The 17805-nt window shown below is 37.0% G+C and overlaps 1 protein-coding gene across 4 annotated transcripts in view; it reads right to left on the bottom strand.

Moving 5' to 3' along the window:
- The window catches only part of TARP (TCR gamma alternate reading frame protein), a 35966-nt gene extending 19626 nt beyond the window's left edge, over nucleotides 1-16340 (bottom strand). The window contains exons 1-2 of one of the 4 annotated variants that reach the window (XR_013999548.1): nucleotides 16228-16298; nucleotides 15799-16119 (exon numbers count right to left, since the gene is read on the bottom strand). Coding sequence is in view for 1 of the 4 variants with exons in the window: in XM_081147121.1 (XP_081003247.1) it covers nucleotides 7865-7903 (39 nt within the window). In the remaining 3 variants the exon portion in view is untranslated. Of the gene's footprint in view, nucleotides 1-7864; nucleotides 8159-15798; nucleotides 16120-16227 lie in introns of those variants that run through there. The other 3 variants (XM_081147122.1, XM_081147124.1, XM_081147121.1) reach the window with 3 other exon arrangements.
- Between the last annotated feature and the right edge of the window lie 1465 nt (nucleotides 16341-17805).

Genomic DNA, 17805 nt, shown 5'->3' with positions numbered 1-17805 from the left:
GGCTGCACCATTCTGCATTCTGACCAACAGTGCACAAGGGTTCCCTTTTCTCCACATCCTCACCAAACCTCGTTTGTTGATTTATTGATGCATTCTGGCAGGTGTGGGGTGATACCTCATTGTGGTATTAATGTGCATCTCTCTGATGATTAGTGACACTGAACATTTTTTCACATGGCTGTTGGCCACCTGTATGTTCTCTTTGGAGAAGTGGCTATTCAGGTGCTTTGCCCATTTTTCAGATTGGATTGTTTGTCTTCCTGGTGTTGAGTTATATAAGTTCTTTATATATTTAGGAAATTAATGTATTATCAGATGCCTCATTGGAAAATATGTTCTCCATTACAGTGGGTTCCCATTTCATATTGTTTATGGTGTCTTTTGCTGTGCAGAAGATTATTAGTTTGATGTAGTTCCATTTGTTTATTTTTTCCTATTTTTTTTTTTTTGCCATAGGAGATATATTGTCAAAAATATTGCTATGAGAGATGTCTAAGATTTTACTGCGTGTTTTCGTCTAGGAGTTTTATAGTTTCACAACTTACATTTAAATCTTTTATCCATTTTTGGTTTATTCTTGTGTATGGTGTAAATTAGTGCTCTAGTTTCATTTTGTGCATGTACCTGTCCAATTTTCCCAGCACCACTTATTGAAGAGACTGTGCTCCATTGTGTACTCTTGCCTCCTTTGTCAAATATTAATTGACCATAAAGCATGGGTTTACTTCTGGGCTCTCTGTTGTGTTACTTTGGTCTATATGCCTGTCCTTATGTCATTACCAGGCTGTTTTGATTACAATGGCCTTTAATAGAGTTTGATGTCAGGTATTGTGATACCTCTGACTTTGACCTTCTTTTCCAAAGATTGCTGAGGCTATTCGGGTCTTTTTTGGTTCCATAAAAAATTTTGGAATATTTGTACTATATCTGTGAAATATGCCATTGGAATTTTAATAGGAATTGAGTTGAATCTATACATTGCTTTGGGTAGTATGGATATTTTAATTATGTTAATTCTTCCAATCCATGAACACAGTATATGCTTCCACTGATTTGTATCTTCCTTAATTTCTTTCTTCAATGTCCTATAGTTTTCCAAGTACAGGTCTCTTACCTCCTTGGTTAAATTTATTCATAGGCACCTTATTTTTAAGTTGCAATATTAAATGAGATTGTTATCTTAGTTTCTCTTTCTGAGAGTTCATTGTTGATGTATAGAAATGCCACCAATTTCTGGATAGTAATTTTGTATCCTGCTACTTGGCCAAATTCATTTATTAGATTTAGTAGTTTTTTGGTGGAATCTTTAGGGTTTTCTGTGTACAATATCATGTCTTCTCTGAATAATGACAGTTTTACTTTCTCCTTTCCAATTTGGATGCCTTTTATTTCTTCTTGTCTGATTGCTGTGACTGGGACTTCCGGTACTATGTTCAACAAGAGTGGTGAAAGTGGACATTCCTGTCTTGTTTCTTATCTTAAGGGAAACTGTTTTAGTTTTTGCCTATTAAATATGATGTTGCCCAGCTGGGCGTGGCTCAGCGGTTGAGCATGGACCTAGATCCAGGCGATCGGGGTTTGATTCCTGGTCAGGGCACATGCCCTGGTTGTGGGCTCGATCAATGACTGTCTCATTGTTGATGTTTCTATCTCTCTCTCTCCCTCTCCTTTTCTCTCTCTGAAATCAATAAAGATATATTTAAAAAAATATATGATGTTGGCCATAGGTTTTTCATATAGGCCTTTATTATGTTGAGGTATGATACCTCTTTTCCGACTTTGCTGAGAGTTTTTATCATAAATAAGTGATGGATTATATCAAATGCTTTTTCTACATCTATTGATATGATTAGGTGATTTTTATCTTTCATTTTGTTTATGTGGTGTATCACATTTATTGATTTGTAAATATTGTTCCAACTTGCATCCCTGGAATAAATCCCACTTGATCATGGTGAATGATCTTTTTATTGTATTACTAGATCTGGTTTGCTAATATTTGTTGAGGATTTTAGCATCTATGTTCATCAGGGATATTGGCCTACAATTTTCTTTCTCTATCTGGTTTTGGAATTAGGATAATGCTGGCCTGGTAAAAAGAACTTGGAAATCTGCCCTCCTCTTGAATTTTTTGGAATAGTTTAGAAAGGATAAATGTTAGGTCTTTGAATGTTTGTTAAAATTCCCCTGTAAAGCCATCTGGTCCAGGACTTTTGTTTGCTGGGAGTTTTTATAGTTATTGCTTCAATTTCATTAGTTGTAATCAGTCTATTCAGGTTTTCTGATTAGACTGGATGTTTGTTTCTAAGAATTGTATGTTTCTAGGAATTTATCCATTTCTATCAGGTTGTCCAATTTGTTGGCATATTCAAAGTATTTTCTTATAATTGTTAATATTTCTGTAATGTCAGTTACTTCTATTTCATTTCTGATTTTATTTATTTGGGTCCTCTTTTTTTCTTGATGATTTTGGTTAAAGGTTTCTCAATTTTGTTTATTTTTTCAGAGAACTAGCCCTTGGTTTTATTGATCTTTTGGGGTTTTTTAGTGTTTTTTAGTCTCTTTGCCATTTAATTCCACTCTGATCTTCATTATTTCCTTCTTTCTACTTAACCTGGGCTTTCTTTGTTGTTCATTTTTTATTTTTTATTTATTTATTTATTTTTTAAATATATCTTTATTGATTTCAAAGAGAGGAAAGGAGAGGGAGAGAGAGAGGCAGAAACATCAATGATGAGAGAGTCATTGATCGAGCCCGCAACCCAGGCATGTGCCCTGACTGGGAATCGAACCCCAATCGCCAGGATCCCAGGTCGACACTCAACTGCTGAGCCACGCCTGGCCGGGCTGTTGTTCATTTTTTAGTTATTTTAGGTAAATGGTTAGATTGGTTTTTTTGTGTGATTTTTCTTGCTTCCTAAGGCAGGCCTGTAATGCTATGAACTTTCCTCTTAGGACTGCTTTCACTGTGTCCCAGTAATTCTATGTTGTATGTTCATTTTCATTTGTTTTCAGGTAATTTTTTAATTTCTTCCTTGAGCTCATTGTTTATCCATTCATTGTTTAATAACATGCTATTTGACCTCCATGGGTTTGAATGTATTTGAGGTTTTTTTAAATTATAGTTGATTTCTAGTTTCCTGCCATTGTGATATGAGAAGATGCTCAATATGATTTCAATTTTCTTGAATTTATTAAGACTCATTTTGTATCCTAACACGTGGTCTATCTTTTAAAATGTTCCATGTGTAGGTGAGAAGAATGTATATTCTGCTGCTTTGGAATGAAATATTCTGTGAATATCAATTTAATTTATCCAAGAAACCATTAAAAATGTAAGTTAGGAAGATCAAGTAGGAGACTTATTGTGCCCATTGCTAGAGGATCTTGGAATGGAAAGAGGGTAGAAAACAGTTTTACTTAATAATTAATGTTTAAGAAAAAGGAACTTGGAGAATTTTTACTCTATAATATTTTCAAATAAACATTTTTTAAGTAATAAATGATGAAGAGTTAAGGAAAGTGACATATCAGATCTGCGCTTTAAGAAGATAAATGTATGAGCAAGAAGGTAGGTTGGTCAAAGGATGCTTCAAAGATGATGACCATAAGTCACTAAGAGGAATCCAAAGACCCATGTTATTTAATAACAGTGGGGATGGACAGAAGAGCTGATGTAATGAATATTAATAAGTTTATTAGAGTTGTAAAAGGAGTCACATGAGATATATCAAATTACCATTAAGGATGTTGAAAGTGAAGAAAAAATGTGTTTTAAAATAAGAAAAGGAAGCCCACTGTATGGGAGAATATATTTGCCAATGATACATCTGATAAAGGGTTAATATCCAAAATATATAAGGAACTTGTATAACTTAACAAAAGGAAGACAAACAATCTAATTGACAAATGGGCAAAGGACCTAAATCGATACTTCTCCAAAGAGGACATACAGATGGACAAGAGACATATGAAAAAATGCTCAAAGTAATTAATCACCAGAGAGATGCAAATTAAAGCAACAATGAGGTATCATCTCACACCTGTCAGAATGGCTACTATCAACAAATCAACAAAGGACAAGTGCTAGCGAGGATGTGGAGAAACAGGAACCCTAGTACACTGTTGGTGGGAATGCAGACTCGTGCAGCTACTATAGAAAACAGCATGGAGTTTCCTCAAAAAACTAAATATGGAACTACCATTTGACCCAGTGATCCCACTTCTAGGAATATATCCTAAGAAACCCAAAACACCAATCAGAAAGAAGTTATGCACCCTGATGTTCATAGCAGCACAATTCACAATAGCTGAGATCTGTAAACAGCCCAAGTGCCCATCACTACATGAATGGATAAAAAAAGCTGAGGTACATTTACACATTACACAGTGGAATACTATGCAGCTGTAAAAAAGGAAACATCTCTTACCCTTTGGGACAGCATGTTTGGACCTGGAGAGTATTATGATAAGTGAAATAAGCCAGTCAGAGGAAGACAAGTATCACATGATCTTGCTCTTATGTGGAATCTAATGAACAAAATAAACTGATGAACAAAGTAGATCCAGAGACATAGAAACATGGAATAGACTGATGAATCTCAGAGCAAAGGTGGGGGTGAGGGAGTAGCTGGGGAGAGATTAATCAAAGAATTTATATGCATAAATACATAACCCAGGGACACAGACAATAGTATGGAGAAGGCCTGGGGCAGGGCAGATGTGGGGTGGAGGGGATCAATAGGAAGAATATAAAAGGGGACATCTGTAATACTTTCAACAATAAAGATAAATTTAAAAAATAAAAAATAACAAAATAAGAAAGATTAGGTTCAAATTCCAGTTCTTCCACTCTTTGTGACGTGTCCTTAGGCCCTTCTTAGAGCCTCAATGTCCTCATTTTTAAAATGGAGATGATAATATCTATTTCTCAAAACTTTTGTATAATGTGTTTAAAACAGGTAATACAAAAGTTTAACCACAGGGAATTCACTTTCTAAAAAAGAATGGAAATGTCTTGTGTACAAAAATCAATAATTTTTTTTCTAACTCTGTTTTATGTAACACACACACAGGCACACACAGCTGGCTTGCCATATTCTGAGGTGAATTGCTGAGGTAACTAAAATTCTACTTCAAAAACTGTGGAGGATGAATAAATATATAAATAATAAACAAGTCAAGTGAAGTAAACCACAAGGTTCAACTGAATTGCATCTCTTTTCCAGGTTTGATCATAATTTCATAGTTGAGCACTTCAACCACATTTGGTAGACTCTCAAAAGCTATGAAGAAACATCTCATGTTACATTTAAGGATGTGGTTGCCATATTGAAACAAATAAGTTACAGAAACTTCTGTAAGAAAGATGGCCAGAAGACTGTCTTAAAGCAAAATCAACATATTATCTGACATGTACAAGAGATAAAATCACATACTATCTGTAAGCCACTATCTTTCACAGTCTGACATCTTGTTGATTTCACCCATCACTTAGATGATATCTGATATGTTCCAATGTAGTACATTCGATCATTGGAGAGTTTGAGTTTACTTATTTATAAAAACTCAGGGCAGTGTTTGGCTTCTTTGCACTTTGGGTACTTCATATGCCACTATGTGCAAATCAGATATTTCTTAATTTATACAGCACCCACTGGAAAATGTTTGATGAAGCACGTGTTTCTTTTTTGGCAAACAAACAATGTTTGTCTGTTCTGAACACACACACGAAAGGCACTTGCCTTTGGATAAAAAATCTCTCTTGGGGAAGAAACACTGTATCTTAGCTCCAAATCTCCTTTCCTCTTCTTTCTCTTTGCTCTAAGATCATAGGTTCTAGCTTTGTGATCTCTAGTAGGTAAAGGAAAGGAAATTCATAAGTGTGGGGTCTGCTATGCATTAGGCACTATCCATACATGTACCGTTATTCAGCTTTACCTCTACAATAGTTATTACTATTGAAAGGCAGAGAAGGAACCGAAAACTAGGGATTTTAAACTGAGCAAGGACTTGATTTCAAGTTCACAAAATCCCAAACCCTGTCCTTTCAATTACTTCATACTTCTTGGGTAGAGTTTGAAATATGTGTGTGGCAGGGACAGTTTTCAGATCTATTCCAAGTTTACATAATTTAGAAGATCTGTACCTCAAATGGTCAAATATAAGATTTTGGGTGTTGCTTTCTGAGATTATTGGAAGTATCATCCTAAGTAAAATGTATGTGAAATGGTTGGTTTGCATATCCTAAAAAGGAATGAACAGTCAGTGGCAGCACCTAGTAAAAGAATCTGTGAGGTTTGGGTCTAGTTTAATTGGAATATACAATTAAATTCTACAATTTATCTTCTTTTCTTTTATTCTTGAGTTACACTAGGAGATAAAAGTGTCAGTGAGAACATTTAGGCCATACAGTTCAAATTATGCATATTATTTGGATTAAGTCGTTATTTCTGGCATGAGCTTGCTGATTACCCTGCACATGTAAGATAGAGGAAAAAAAAGGAGTTTCTAAATCTACGTTAAGTTGGAGAAAGAGGAATGGAAGTTCTCTGCATTGGATCTAAGAGTTTTGGTCTGGGGCCCTGGAAAGCCAATTCTAGTCTCAGGTAGTGCTCCATGGAGTTGGCTGGGTTTGTGATTTACTTTCTGGCCAATGAAACCACAGTTCCCAAGGTCTCCTGTCTCTTTTTTTAGATCTCATATCATGGGAAACACCTAAAAAATACTCAGGTTTCCTCATTTATTTTTCTCTTATTACCAGAGGAAGGAAAATATGTGGAAAAATCAAGAAAACACCAGCTGCTTGACACCATAACCTTGCCATTGTGCTCAATGACACAATACACCTTTGTCTTTTACTGAGGCAGGAAAGTTTGGGGAGAAAAATAACACAAATTGTGGCGGTTGGGGTGAAGTAGTGAAATTGGAATCAATAATTTTGTTCTGGGTACTTATTAGACATCCAAGGGGAGAGGTTTTCAGCTATAATGTAATGGTATAGATTGTTTCTACTACTGCTGTTCTTGTTATTTTCAAGGTGTGGCTGCTAAGACCTTGTGCCGGCTTACTTTAACAATGCAGAAAGCAGGTCAGAGCTATCAAATTTGGAACCAAGTGCATGACCATGCACTTAGGATAGGTGTCAGGCATCAGAGTGTAAAGCAGGGAATCTGAACCTTGGTTCAATAGGTTGTTCTGTAAACTGGCAAAGATTTACAAATATATTCATGAAAAACCAATCTCTACCTCCCACATACCCATATATTTGATGTGTATGCTAGGGAAACTTTCTAATTATTGAGTGTGTCAGAATTGATAGGAAATTACAGAAATAAAGGAGAGTAAATAGCCATGAAAAAACATGGGAATAGAGGGAGCTTGGAGTCCATCCCCTGCTGACATTTATCCCTTCTGAACAGTGTGAAGTGACATACTTTGCCTACATATCAGACCTTATCACATTCTGGGGACACCACTTATGAAGACATGGTATAGTTGTTAAAGCTTCCTTTTGAAAGAAATACAATTTTGCTAAAAGAAGTTCAACACTGACCATAAGAGAGGCAGGATAGACCCTGGACTGAACATCTGAAATGTCAGTGGAGCCCAGCGTCTGTGGTTAACTAGCTTTGGACAAATTGCTTGCCCTCTCTGAGCCAGCCCCAGCTTTCTCAGTTCAACTGTGGGCATTGAGCTGAATATGTCCTAAGGGCCCTCCCTGTCTCAGCAGTTTATGAACTTAAGAGTAAGAGCATTAAAGAGTTTGTTGTGGTTGCTCAAGTGTGACAGGAGTTGAGAGTTAGTAATAGGGAAGGTTTTCTTACAGGTTCCTTGTGACTCTATGACATTGTGAGATCCCAGCAGGCACAGTAGTAGGTGGCTTCATCGGACTTGATGACATTATTGATTATCAGGTAAAAAGTTCCATCATCTTTCCTATACGTCTCCAAGCGGGGATTGAGCTTGTTGTCCTTGTCATTCTTGGTTGAGCCATAAAGGATTCGTCTCAGGGGCTCCCCTTCTTTTTGTTGATACCAGTGCACAATAACATTTTTAAGGGGAATCCCAGACAGCTTGCAGCTTATGTGCACTGTTTTGTCTGGTCTCTGGGTAAACGAGAGTTGATCCTGCGATATTTTCATTTTGGTGTCTCCATCTGAAAAGCAAGGGAGATAATTCAAAGTGCTTGAAAAAGTTGACTCTGAAGACAAAAACAATAAAAAGATAAGAAAGGGGGAAAGTCAACCTACAAACCCAAGCCAAAGACACAAGGAAAATCCAGGAAGGTGGCATTGCTAGTGACTAGTCAGAATGGACACTCCCAGGGGTGTGAATCAGGACTGGGGCTGCAGGGACAACCCTTGTTCTGCAGAGGCAGGCACGGAAGAAAAAAGGTTTCCTATAGAGCCCGTGAAAGTCTTCAGTAAAATTTATCATGTTCTTGGTATAAAAGAACTATCAGATCCCAGAAGACCACATCAAAACACCTGTGTTATACTAATTCAATGATGACTTCCTCTCGAGAGCCATTTCCTCCCATTTTTCCTTTAAATGTTGCTTCAAATACACCTATTCTTGAGCTCAGTTACAAATTTTTCACCATATTTTGTGAGAGTGTGGGTGACTCTATGTGGCTAACATGAGAATGGGAAGGAAACTATCATTCTTTATAATAACTAATGATATTATATTCCCACAACTTTATGAATAAATATGTATACATTTTATAGGTTAATAGTTTGCAGAAAGTTCACAAAGTTTGGAAAATATTAACAATTGCTGTAGATATTTCTTTAGATAATATGATATTACTATGCTCTGCTATGAGTGAAGAAAGATGTCAGAGGGGAAAAAATCCCATTTGTTTCCTTTCACTCTTTTCCTATTCACAATTCTTAGATTTTCAGAATTAAAGCTACACTTTACTGTTGTTTGGAGGACAATGTAAGATGTGATTTCTAAAGAGTTCCTGAAATGGCTCAGTGAAGTGGTTTAGTGATAATGGGAAAGAACATTGTCATTTGTTGAACACAGTGTAAAACTTTAATATATGAAAACTCACTCAGTCCTCAGCAACATGATGAGGCTGTTAACACTACGCTTACCTAAAATTGGGAAAACAGAATGAACCTAATTTAGTAACTTTCCTGGATCATGCTGTCTGTAAGAGCCTGAGCAGAAATTTGAAACCAAGGTCTATGTCACTCAAAAGGCCTTTTTTATCTTTTACCATTCATTCATTGTCAGCAAACCATGTTGAGCACTGGACTGCAGCTTCCTTTCCAGGAAGCTTCCATAGATGGTAAAGCAGAGGCAATTTAGGTCACCTCAGAAAAGCCAGTGTAGGGCCCAGAGAGGTGAGGATAGATTATAGTGACATTACTGAAAGAAGCACCACAAAGTGGGTCCTTGGGCTCTAGCTCAGACCTTGCTCAGGACACATGTGCAGGAGAAAAGTCCTGTGTAGACAGTAACCAGATCCCTCTGGGAGGTAGAAAGGAGGAGGTGTTTGTGGTTGTACAGATGGGACAGCATGGGAGAGTTTTTGTTCAGTGACAGTGGGTGTTTCCTTGCAGTGTCTTCCATCCAGCAGGCACAGTAATACCGTCCAGCATCTGCCTCCTCAACTCTGTGTATCCTGAGGCTCACCAACAAATGACCCTGTCTTCTTGCTTCATATCTTTCCTCACTAACACCTTGTTCATGGATAACATTGTCATTTGAGGAAATGTACAGAATCCGTTTGAGTGGCTGGCCTTGTTTTTGTCGGTACCAATGTATATGTACATTCGTCCTTAAGATGTCTCTTATTTGGCATTCCAGAAACGCTGTACTTCCTTTCTTCTTGGTAATGGATGTTAGGGCTTGTGTTATTTGAATGTCTCCACTTGTGTCTGAAAGAAAAACAAAAGCAAAAATTAGAGAAACTTTGGCATTTATTAAAATAGCATACACTTGTTGTCTGGTAGTGAAAATCTTGGGATCCTCAGTTTTCATGTTCTTCCTGAGGAATTCAAGGTATGGTGGACTCTGTCAGCTTAGTTTGAACAGCTGTGTCTTTCTTCCACCTGCATGGGCTACTTAGACCGTCCAGGCTTTCTGTTGCCTCCCTTGGAATGAATAAGGTATCCACTGGGTAAAGTCACTCACAAGTCCAAAGGCAGGCCACCACGAGGACCTGGGGCAGGAGCAGCATTCTGCCGGCAGCCACCGCGGAGGTGATTCAATAATGGAATTATCACAGAGCCAACCCAAGGGCTGGCTTCGTAAGAGGAAGTCGCGCTCTGAACACACAGCTAAGACCCATAAACTGCAGGAAAAGGGACTTGTGGTATTTCCCAAAACATCGTGTGGAAATAGGTCTGTTAACTGAATTTATCAGCAGATTGCCATTGTGACTGTGTGATTGTCACCATCTGATGATATCAGTGTAAAGAAGCCATTTTTCTGTTAAAGGACTAAAGTGTTTTTAATGGATCCAAAACGGAGAGGGGGAGAGAGCAGGAGTGAGGGAGGAAGAATGGGAGGGAGAGAGAAGGATATTTTTGCTGGGTTGTCTTTTAATACTTTAGATATTTTACTCCAATATTTTCTTGCTTGCTTGTTTTTGATGGAAATCTGCTGTTATTTTTCCTCCTCTGGCTGCCTTCAAGATTTTTCTTTGCCTTCGTCTTTGTCTTTATCTTTGGTCTCTATCACTAACTCTGGAAGACTTTCAGCCATTCTTTCTTCAAATATTTCCTTTTCTCTATTTTCTCTTTCTTCTGCTTCTGGTGTTCCAATTGCAAATGTGTTTGAAAACTGGGTATTGTCCATAGTTCTGTACTTTCATGATTTGTGATTTTCCGTTCTATCTCTACCTCTACCTCATCTCCTTATATTGCAGTTCGGGGAACTTCTAGTAGCCTATTCTTGTGTTACCAAATTCTTTCCTTGTCTCTGCTGAGCCTACTGTTGAGGCCTTCCAAGGCATTCTTCGTTTCTGTTACTGTGTTTTTTACTTCTTGCATTTCCTTTGATTGTTTGTTGTTGTTTTTTTATAATTTTCATCTCTCTGCTGAAATAGCCCATCTGATACTGCATGTTGTTTTACTTTTTCCATTAGAGCCATTAATATATTAATCATACTTATTTCAAATTCCCTGTATGTTAGTTTCAACATCTTCATCATGTCTCAGCCTGGTTCAAATGATTGCTTTGCATCTTTGGACTATGTTTCTTCTTGCCATTTTGTATGGCTCTGAAATTTTTGGTTGAAAGATGGACATGTATAGTACAATAGATACATATATTTATGCTTGAAAATGAGCACACCTTTCCTTCTGCTAGGCCTTTAGTGTGGGGATTTGTGTTGTTCTAGTCAGGTGTTATACCGGGTTTGAAGTTTGTTAGGTTATCAGGGTTGGATTTTGTTGTTTTTAGGGTTCAGAGATCTAAAATGTATCTGCTCATACTTTGTTTTGGTCTTCTCACTTGGCTTTAAGTCTTCCCTTTGTTTTGCTCCCCATAAAAAGTCTGTCTCTTGAACCCCCTTTAGTTATATTCCAATTCTTTTTATTCAAGGTGTTCTAGCATGTGGTGAGAAGTAAGAAAAGTGGACATTCTCTGACTCAGTGGTAAGCAGGTACAGTTAAACTGGGTCTTGAAAATGTGGCCTTCTCAAGTGTTCCTGCCCCTCTCCCAGAGGCAGAACATTTTTTACTGCTGTTCCCCTCCCCCAGCTGCAGTAGGTTTCCACCCACTTCTGGCTATGGTTTTGAAGCTCACTTTTCTGCATATGAAAATTTGTTACTTTTTGGAGTTAGGGGAGATGGTTCTGGGCAAAGTTTTGGTTGTACTGCCTCAAATGCAATGGGATCCCACCAGTGCCTCTCCCTGCAGATTAAGTCTTTTTTTTTTTTTTCCTACAGTAGAGATGGAGTGGATTAGGTCTGGGTGGATTTCAGCAGTGTCTGTGTCCCTCTCCTCCAGCCAGCACCATGGAGGAAGCTTTCTCCAGATCCAACCTGATCTTCTCTGCAAGAATCTTGTGGGTTTTCTAGAGAAAAACTTAAAGATCGTGGAGAATACACTATATTTGTGGTTCCCAAGTGTTCACTCTCTCCCACTGGTCTTTACTCAGCTCTTGTTATTTTATTTAAAATTTCTTGTTTAATCTTCTGACCAGCTTCATTGGTGTTTGGCAGCATTTGTCTGAGGTAAGTGAATACTCAGCTCCTCTTTCTCCCTACAAGTGCCCATCTGTCTCCAGATTTTGAGTAAGTCACTTGCCCTGCAACTGAGTTCTTCAAAGGTTTAAGCAAAGTCATTAATTTTCAATATGTCCCTTTTTTTATGTTGTTGTAAGAGGGGAGCAATGTCATTTCCCCCCTCTACATCTCTGAGCACATGCTGATGCTCTTTCCCATTTTTTAATTGCATTGTTTTTTTAATTGATTTTTGAAAGTTCTTTATATATTTTGGACACCATTTTTTAAATATGTTTTGAGAATATTTTCTCCTAATCTGTGGCTTCTCTTTCCATTTTCTTATCAGTCTTAAAAAGAGCAGAAATGTTAATTTTGATGAAAGTGCAATTTGTCAAATGTTTCTTGTTTTTTTTTTTTTGTCCTAAGAAATCTTTGCCTAACTCAGGTCACAATGAGTTTCACTTGTGTTTTCATCTAGAAATTTTATTGTTTTTGGTTTTACACTTAGTTCTGTAATCCATTTTGAGTTAATTTTTGTTTATGGTGTTTGGTATGGATTGAGGGTTTTTTTCTGTGGGTTTTGTGTTTTTTTTTTTCCCACATAGATCAACAATTGTTCCAATACTATTAGTTGAAAAGTTTATCCTTTGTTCATTTTTGTATTTTGCTGGCACTTTTGTTAAAAACCAGTTAGCCACTTAAGTGCACACCTATTTCTGGATTCTCTTTTCTGATGCTCTTATCTATGTATGTCCTTTCACCCATACCCCATTGTCTTGATCATTGTAGCTTAATAGTATGACTGAGATTTTATCTTTTTAAAACTGTTTTGGCTATTCTATGTCCTTTGCCTTCCCATATATATTTTACAACCAGCTTCTTGATTTCTACAAAAGGTCTTCCTAAGATTTTGAATGGGATTACATTAAAGCTATTTATCAAATTGGGGGAAGTCTGACAGCTTAAATATATTGAGTCTTCCAAGCCATGAGCATGGGCCATCTCTCCATTTATTTAGTTGTTCTTCAACTTCTGTCATCAAAGTTTTGCAGGTTTCAGCATATAAATCCTTTACATTTTTGGTTAAATCTATCTCTAAATATTATATAGGTTGATGTTGCTCTTGTAAATAGTACTATTTTTGACATTTTAATTTCCAGTTATTAATTGTCAATACAGTTGACCCTTGAAGAACATAGATTTGAACTGCATGGGTCCACTTATATGTGGATTTTTCCCCCCACTAAATACGGTTGGCCCTCTATGAGTTTTGCATCTATAGATTCAACCAATGGCTAATCAAAAAAGCATTTTCAACCTGTGGTTGGGATTTCACAGATGCAGAGGGCTGACTGTGTGCACTGCTCTATGCCATTTCAAATAAGGAACTTGAGCATCTGCAGATTTTGGTATTTGCAGGGGGTTCTGAAACCAATGCCCCATGGATACTGAGGGCTGACTGTAGTTTAGTTTATGGGGAGTCAAAAGTTATTCACAGATTTTTGACTGTGTAGGAGGTCAATGCTCCTAACTCCCAAGTTGTTCAAGGTTAACTGTATGTAGAATTATAACGAATTTGCATCTATCATTCTATTTTATAGCTGTGTATACTTCATCATGCATGTGCCATCATTTTTTCAACCAATCTCTTATATTTGTATATTTATGTAATTTCCAATATTTTGCAGTTACAAAAAGACTAACTTTATACATATGTATATTAATACTGTTGAGAATTGTGTCTTCAGGGTAAATTTCTAAATATTTTTCACTAAGTGAAAAAGTAAATGCATACAAAGTTTTGTTAGATATTTCCAAATTCCTCTACAGAAAGGTTGTATTTTTCATTTTTACCAGCAATGTACAGTGCCTATACTCCTCCATTGCTTAACCAACAGAGTATATTGTCAAACTTTTAAATTCTTGCAGTTCTCATGGTTGATAAGTAGTGTTGATTTGCATTTATCTTATTAGAAGTAAAGTTGAGCATCTTTCTATATACTTAAGAACAATTTTTATATCTTTTTTCATGAATTGGTTTTTTATGTCTTTTGCCATTTTCCTATAGGATATTTTAAATGTTTTTTTCTCCATTTTTAAAATGTAGTTTTATATCAGGCATAGTAGGCCTTTCTCTGCTAAACAGAGTGCAAATATTTTCTATAGTTTATGGTTTGTTCTTTGATTTAATTTATGTTGCTTTTTACCATGCAAACTTTGTTTTCATTTTCTTGTAGTAAAAGTTATCAATATTTTCTCTTATTGCACCATGAATTTTTAGTTACAAACTCATTCCTGAAGCTCTTGTTGCACAACAGAAGCTCACAAATGTTTTCTGTAGGTGGTCAGATAACAAATATTTTTGGCTTTGTGAACCATAAAGTCTATGCTATGATTACTCACCTCTGCCACTGTCGCTCAAAAGCAGTCATAGACAGTATGTGAGTAGGTGTGGCTGCGTGCCAAGAATGTCAAGGACAGATATTCTATTAGAAAATGGCCTTAAGAAAAGGGTTTCTTTCCTCATTTATTTCTAATATTTCAAAAAATAATAAAATAATATGTTATTGTTTTTGTTTCATATTGTTTTGTTTTGCTATTGTTTTATATTTTGAAAGTCAAATCAGCCATGGTATTTATACTTACTTTAGGAAGACAACATTAAATTCAAACTCAGCTTAGAACAGTAATCTATTTGTTTCAGTAATTATTTTGTGAATGAGAGTTTGTTTTCTCTTTAGCTGTAGGAACTACAGATTAGAAACCATTTCTACTGCCCGTGTGTCAGAGGCAAGGTAGTATGGTGGTTGCAAGGAGAGTCACTAAAGCCAGAGAAGCCCAGCCCTCCAGCCCTACTAGGTAACTTGGTGATCACAGACAAAGTAAATAACATCTCTGTGCCTCTCTTTCCCCACTTATAAAAAGTGAATCATGATAGCACGTCAATAGATTGTCACAAACATGAGATGAATTTGGACAGTGCCTGAGAAAGAGCAGCAGCTCTGAATGAATGTCTGCTATGATCCTCACAAGATCCCAGCAGAATCCTAGGGAAAAGTATCCTGATGAGAATCCACCTTGTTGTGTGATCATTTAATGTGCCCCGGGGGGATCTGAGGCCTGTGCAAAAGGAAGTGTGCTGGTCGGGCTGTGACACAATCCCTCAGTGTAAAATGAGTACTCTTCTCCCTGGAGGAGAGGGTAAGTACTCCACCCACATCCATTCACAAAATAAACTAAATAAATGCTAGACATCTTCAGGATGGCCTGGCAGAGTTGAAGCAGTAAATTATTAAATTATTAAAAGTAAAGTGGAAAAAACTGATTATTACATTGCCAAAGTGTTGTGATGATTACCTAAGATGTGGTATCATTACCAGCATGTTTTCTGGCACTCAGTGATTTCCTCTTTGAGTCTGAGCCATATCATTTACATTATGGGTAATCTCTGTAGTCAAAAATAAATAAAAAGTACACGACTCAAGTTCTGTGGGGAGGGAGGTTCAGGCTAGGTGCCGAGTTGTGCAGCCTCTGTGGTTGCCCATATTGAGAAGGATGTGGGTGGGCACAGAACTGAAAATGGTTCTTGTGCAGGTTATCCTGGCACCTCTAACGCTGTGGATGTCAGTCCAGCAGGCACAGAAGTACACGGCCTCGTCTTCTTTCTCTAAGAAATTTATTTTCAAGATGGAAGTGGAAGTGGGAGGGTTCTTACTTGCCTCAAATTTGTTGTTCTTCCCACGAACAGGAGTTGTGGAGACAACATATAGTAAATGTTCTATACTCTGACCTGGTTTCTGCCGGTACCAGTGTATGTAATCTATGCCAAAGGTGCTAGAGAACACCTTACAAGGTATAAGGGCACTCTTATCTCTTGCCATGGAAATTGATATCTTAGGTTGCTCCAGCTTTGACTGACCAAGGCCAACTGCAAGCAAAAATAAACAAATTTCCATGAACAAATGACATGTAAAGCGGTAACAAAAAGAATTTCTTTGGTCTCTCTTGTATATTAAAATGAGTGGGAGTAACTCACAAGCCCAGAGGGAGATGAAGATGACTGCTTCCAGTAGCTGCATCCTATACACCAAGCTGGCTCCCCAGGGAGAAGGTAAGAAAGTAAGGTTCCTGTTAGCAGGCCAATGGCATGAGGGCGGGGCTGGTTCTAGTTTCTCGGAAGAAGTGGTGGCTCAGATGTTCCCTGGGGTTCTTCATAATCTGCTACGGATGTGACCAGTTCTGGGGCTTCCTGTGTCCCATATGTGCTGGGGAGACTGCATAAGAGGGTTTATGATCTGGAAAGAAAATTTGGGGATAAATGTGTCCAACTGGGCTTGGGTAAGGATGGTTCTCACTCATACCCACTCAGCTGTTCCCCATGAAGTACCATGACATAGAATCCTTGCTTGAGAAATACGAAGACTTACCTGCTGTGATCAACTTCTATGTCTATCTTTCTGTGATTTGCTGTTGATTCAGGACTTGGGTATGAAACCTGACCTTTATTTTTCTATAACACAGCAACACAAAAATAAGACACTGAAATACCTCATTGACATTATTTAAGATGTCATATGCACAAACACTGAAGTATTTTTATGTTTTTTAAAATTAATTGAGATGTTACCACACAGATTATGACTCGGGGCACTCAAATTTCATTTATAATCTGGGTGCCTCCAAGAAGGGACAGGACTGCAGTTGTTGGCAGCTATAGGAGACAGAGCAATCTGTGGAACTCAGCTTCTCATTCTGGACCTTAGAGCTCTCTCATGAACATTATGCCACAGGCAGTAGTAATTTCAAAGCTATATTATGTTTAGTATGCTTTATATGTTTTTATGTTTAATAAGCTTTAAAATTAATGTAACATTTAATATCCATTGAGGAATTGTTATTTGTAAGGCATTATTCTAAATGTTTACTCATTTTATTTAACCCTCTCAGCAACAGTGCTGTGAGGTAGCTGTTATGATTAGCTCTATTTGGCATTGAGGACAGTGGCAAAGAGAAGTGCATTTATCTTATTATAAGACCTGGATCTGGGAAACATGAGAAGTCAGATAAGTAACAGTTGCTCATTAAAGAAAGTCTGAATAAAATGATATAAAACAATGACCGTAAAAAGGGCCATTCTTGACTTTTACTTTGAATTTTTCTCTATGTATTTATGAATGGAAGTAGGATTGCTTGGTATTATATATAAACAAACATTTTTAAGTAGGATTTGAATATTTGGTTTTATATTCTCTTCTTTACGTTAACTTATTATTGTGAGCAATATTGAGGTCTTTCAATAATCTACGTGAGTATTATTTAATGACCAAAGATCATTAAACACCTTCCTATACCACTTAACCCTACCTGACATTTACTGAGTTACATAAGCTTCTTGCCTTGCTTTCCACATATATACCTTGCCTGAATATGTATCTTTTAGAGGTGTTAAGACGCTTCCATTATCACATTACAGGAAGGTAATGAGCAAAACACTCAAATATTAGTACCTGGCACATAATGAGTCTTCAGTGATGTTATTAAGTCTTATTAGCATTATTATCAAACAAGAGAAAATCACTTTGTTAAATATTTTTATGGTAGAACCATATTAGCT

The sequence above is a fragment of the Miniopterus schreibersii genome (genome assembly GCF_964146895.1).
Source record: "Miniopterus schreibersii genome assembly, chromosome: 9".
Lineage (NCBI taxonomy): Eukaryota > Metazoa > Chordata > Mammalia > Chiroptera > Miniopteridae > Miniopterus > Miniopterus schreibersii.
Note: the sequence above shows the minus strand (reverse complement) of the source record. Positions and strands in the feature narration are given on the sequence as shown.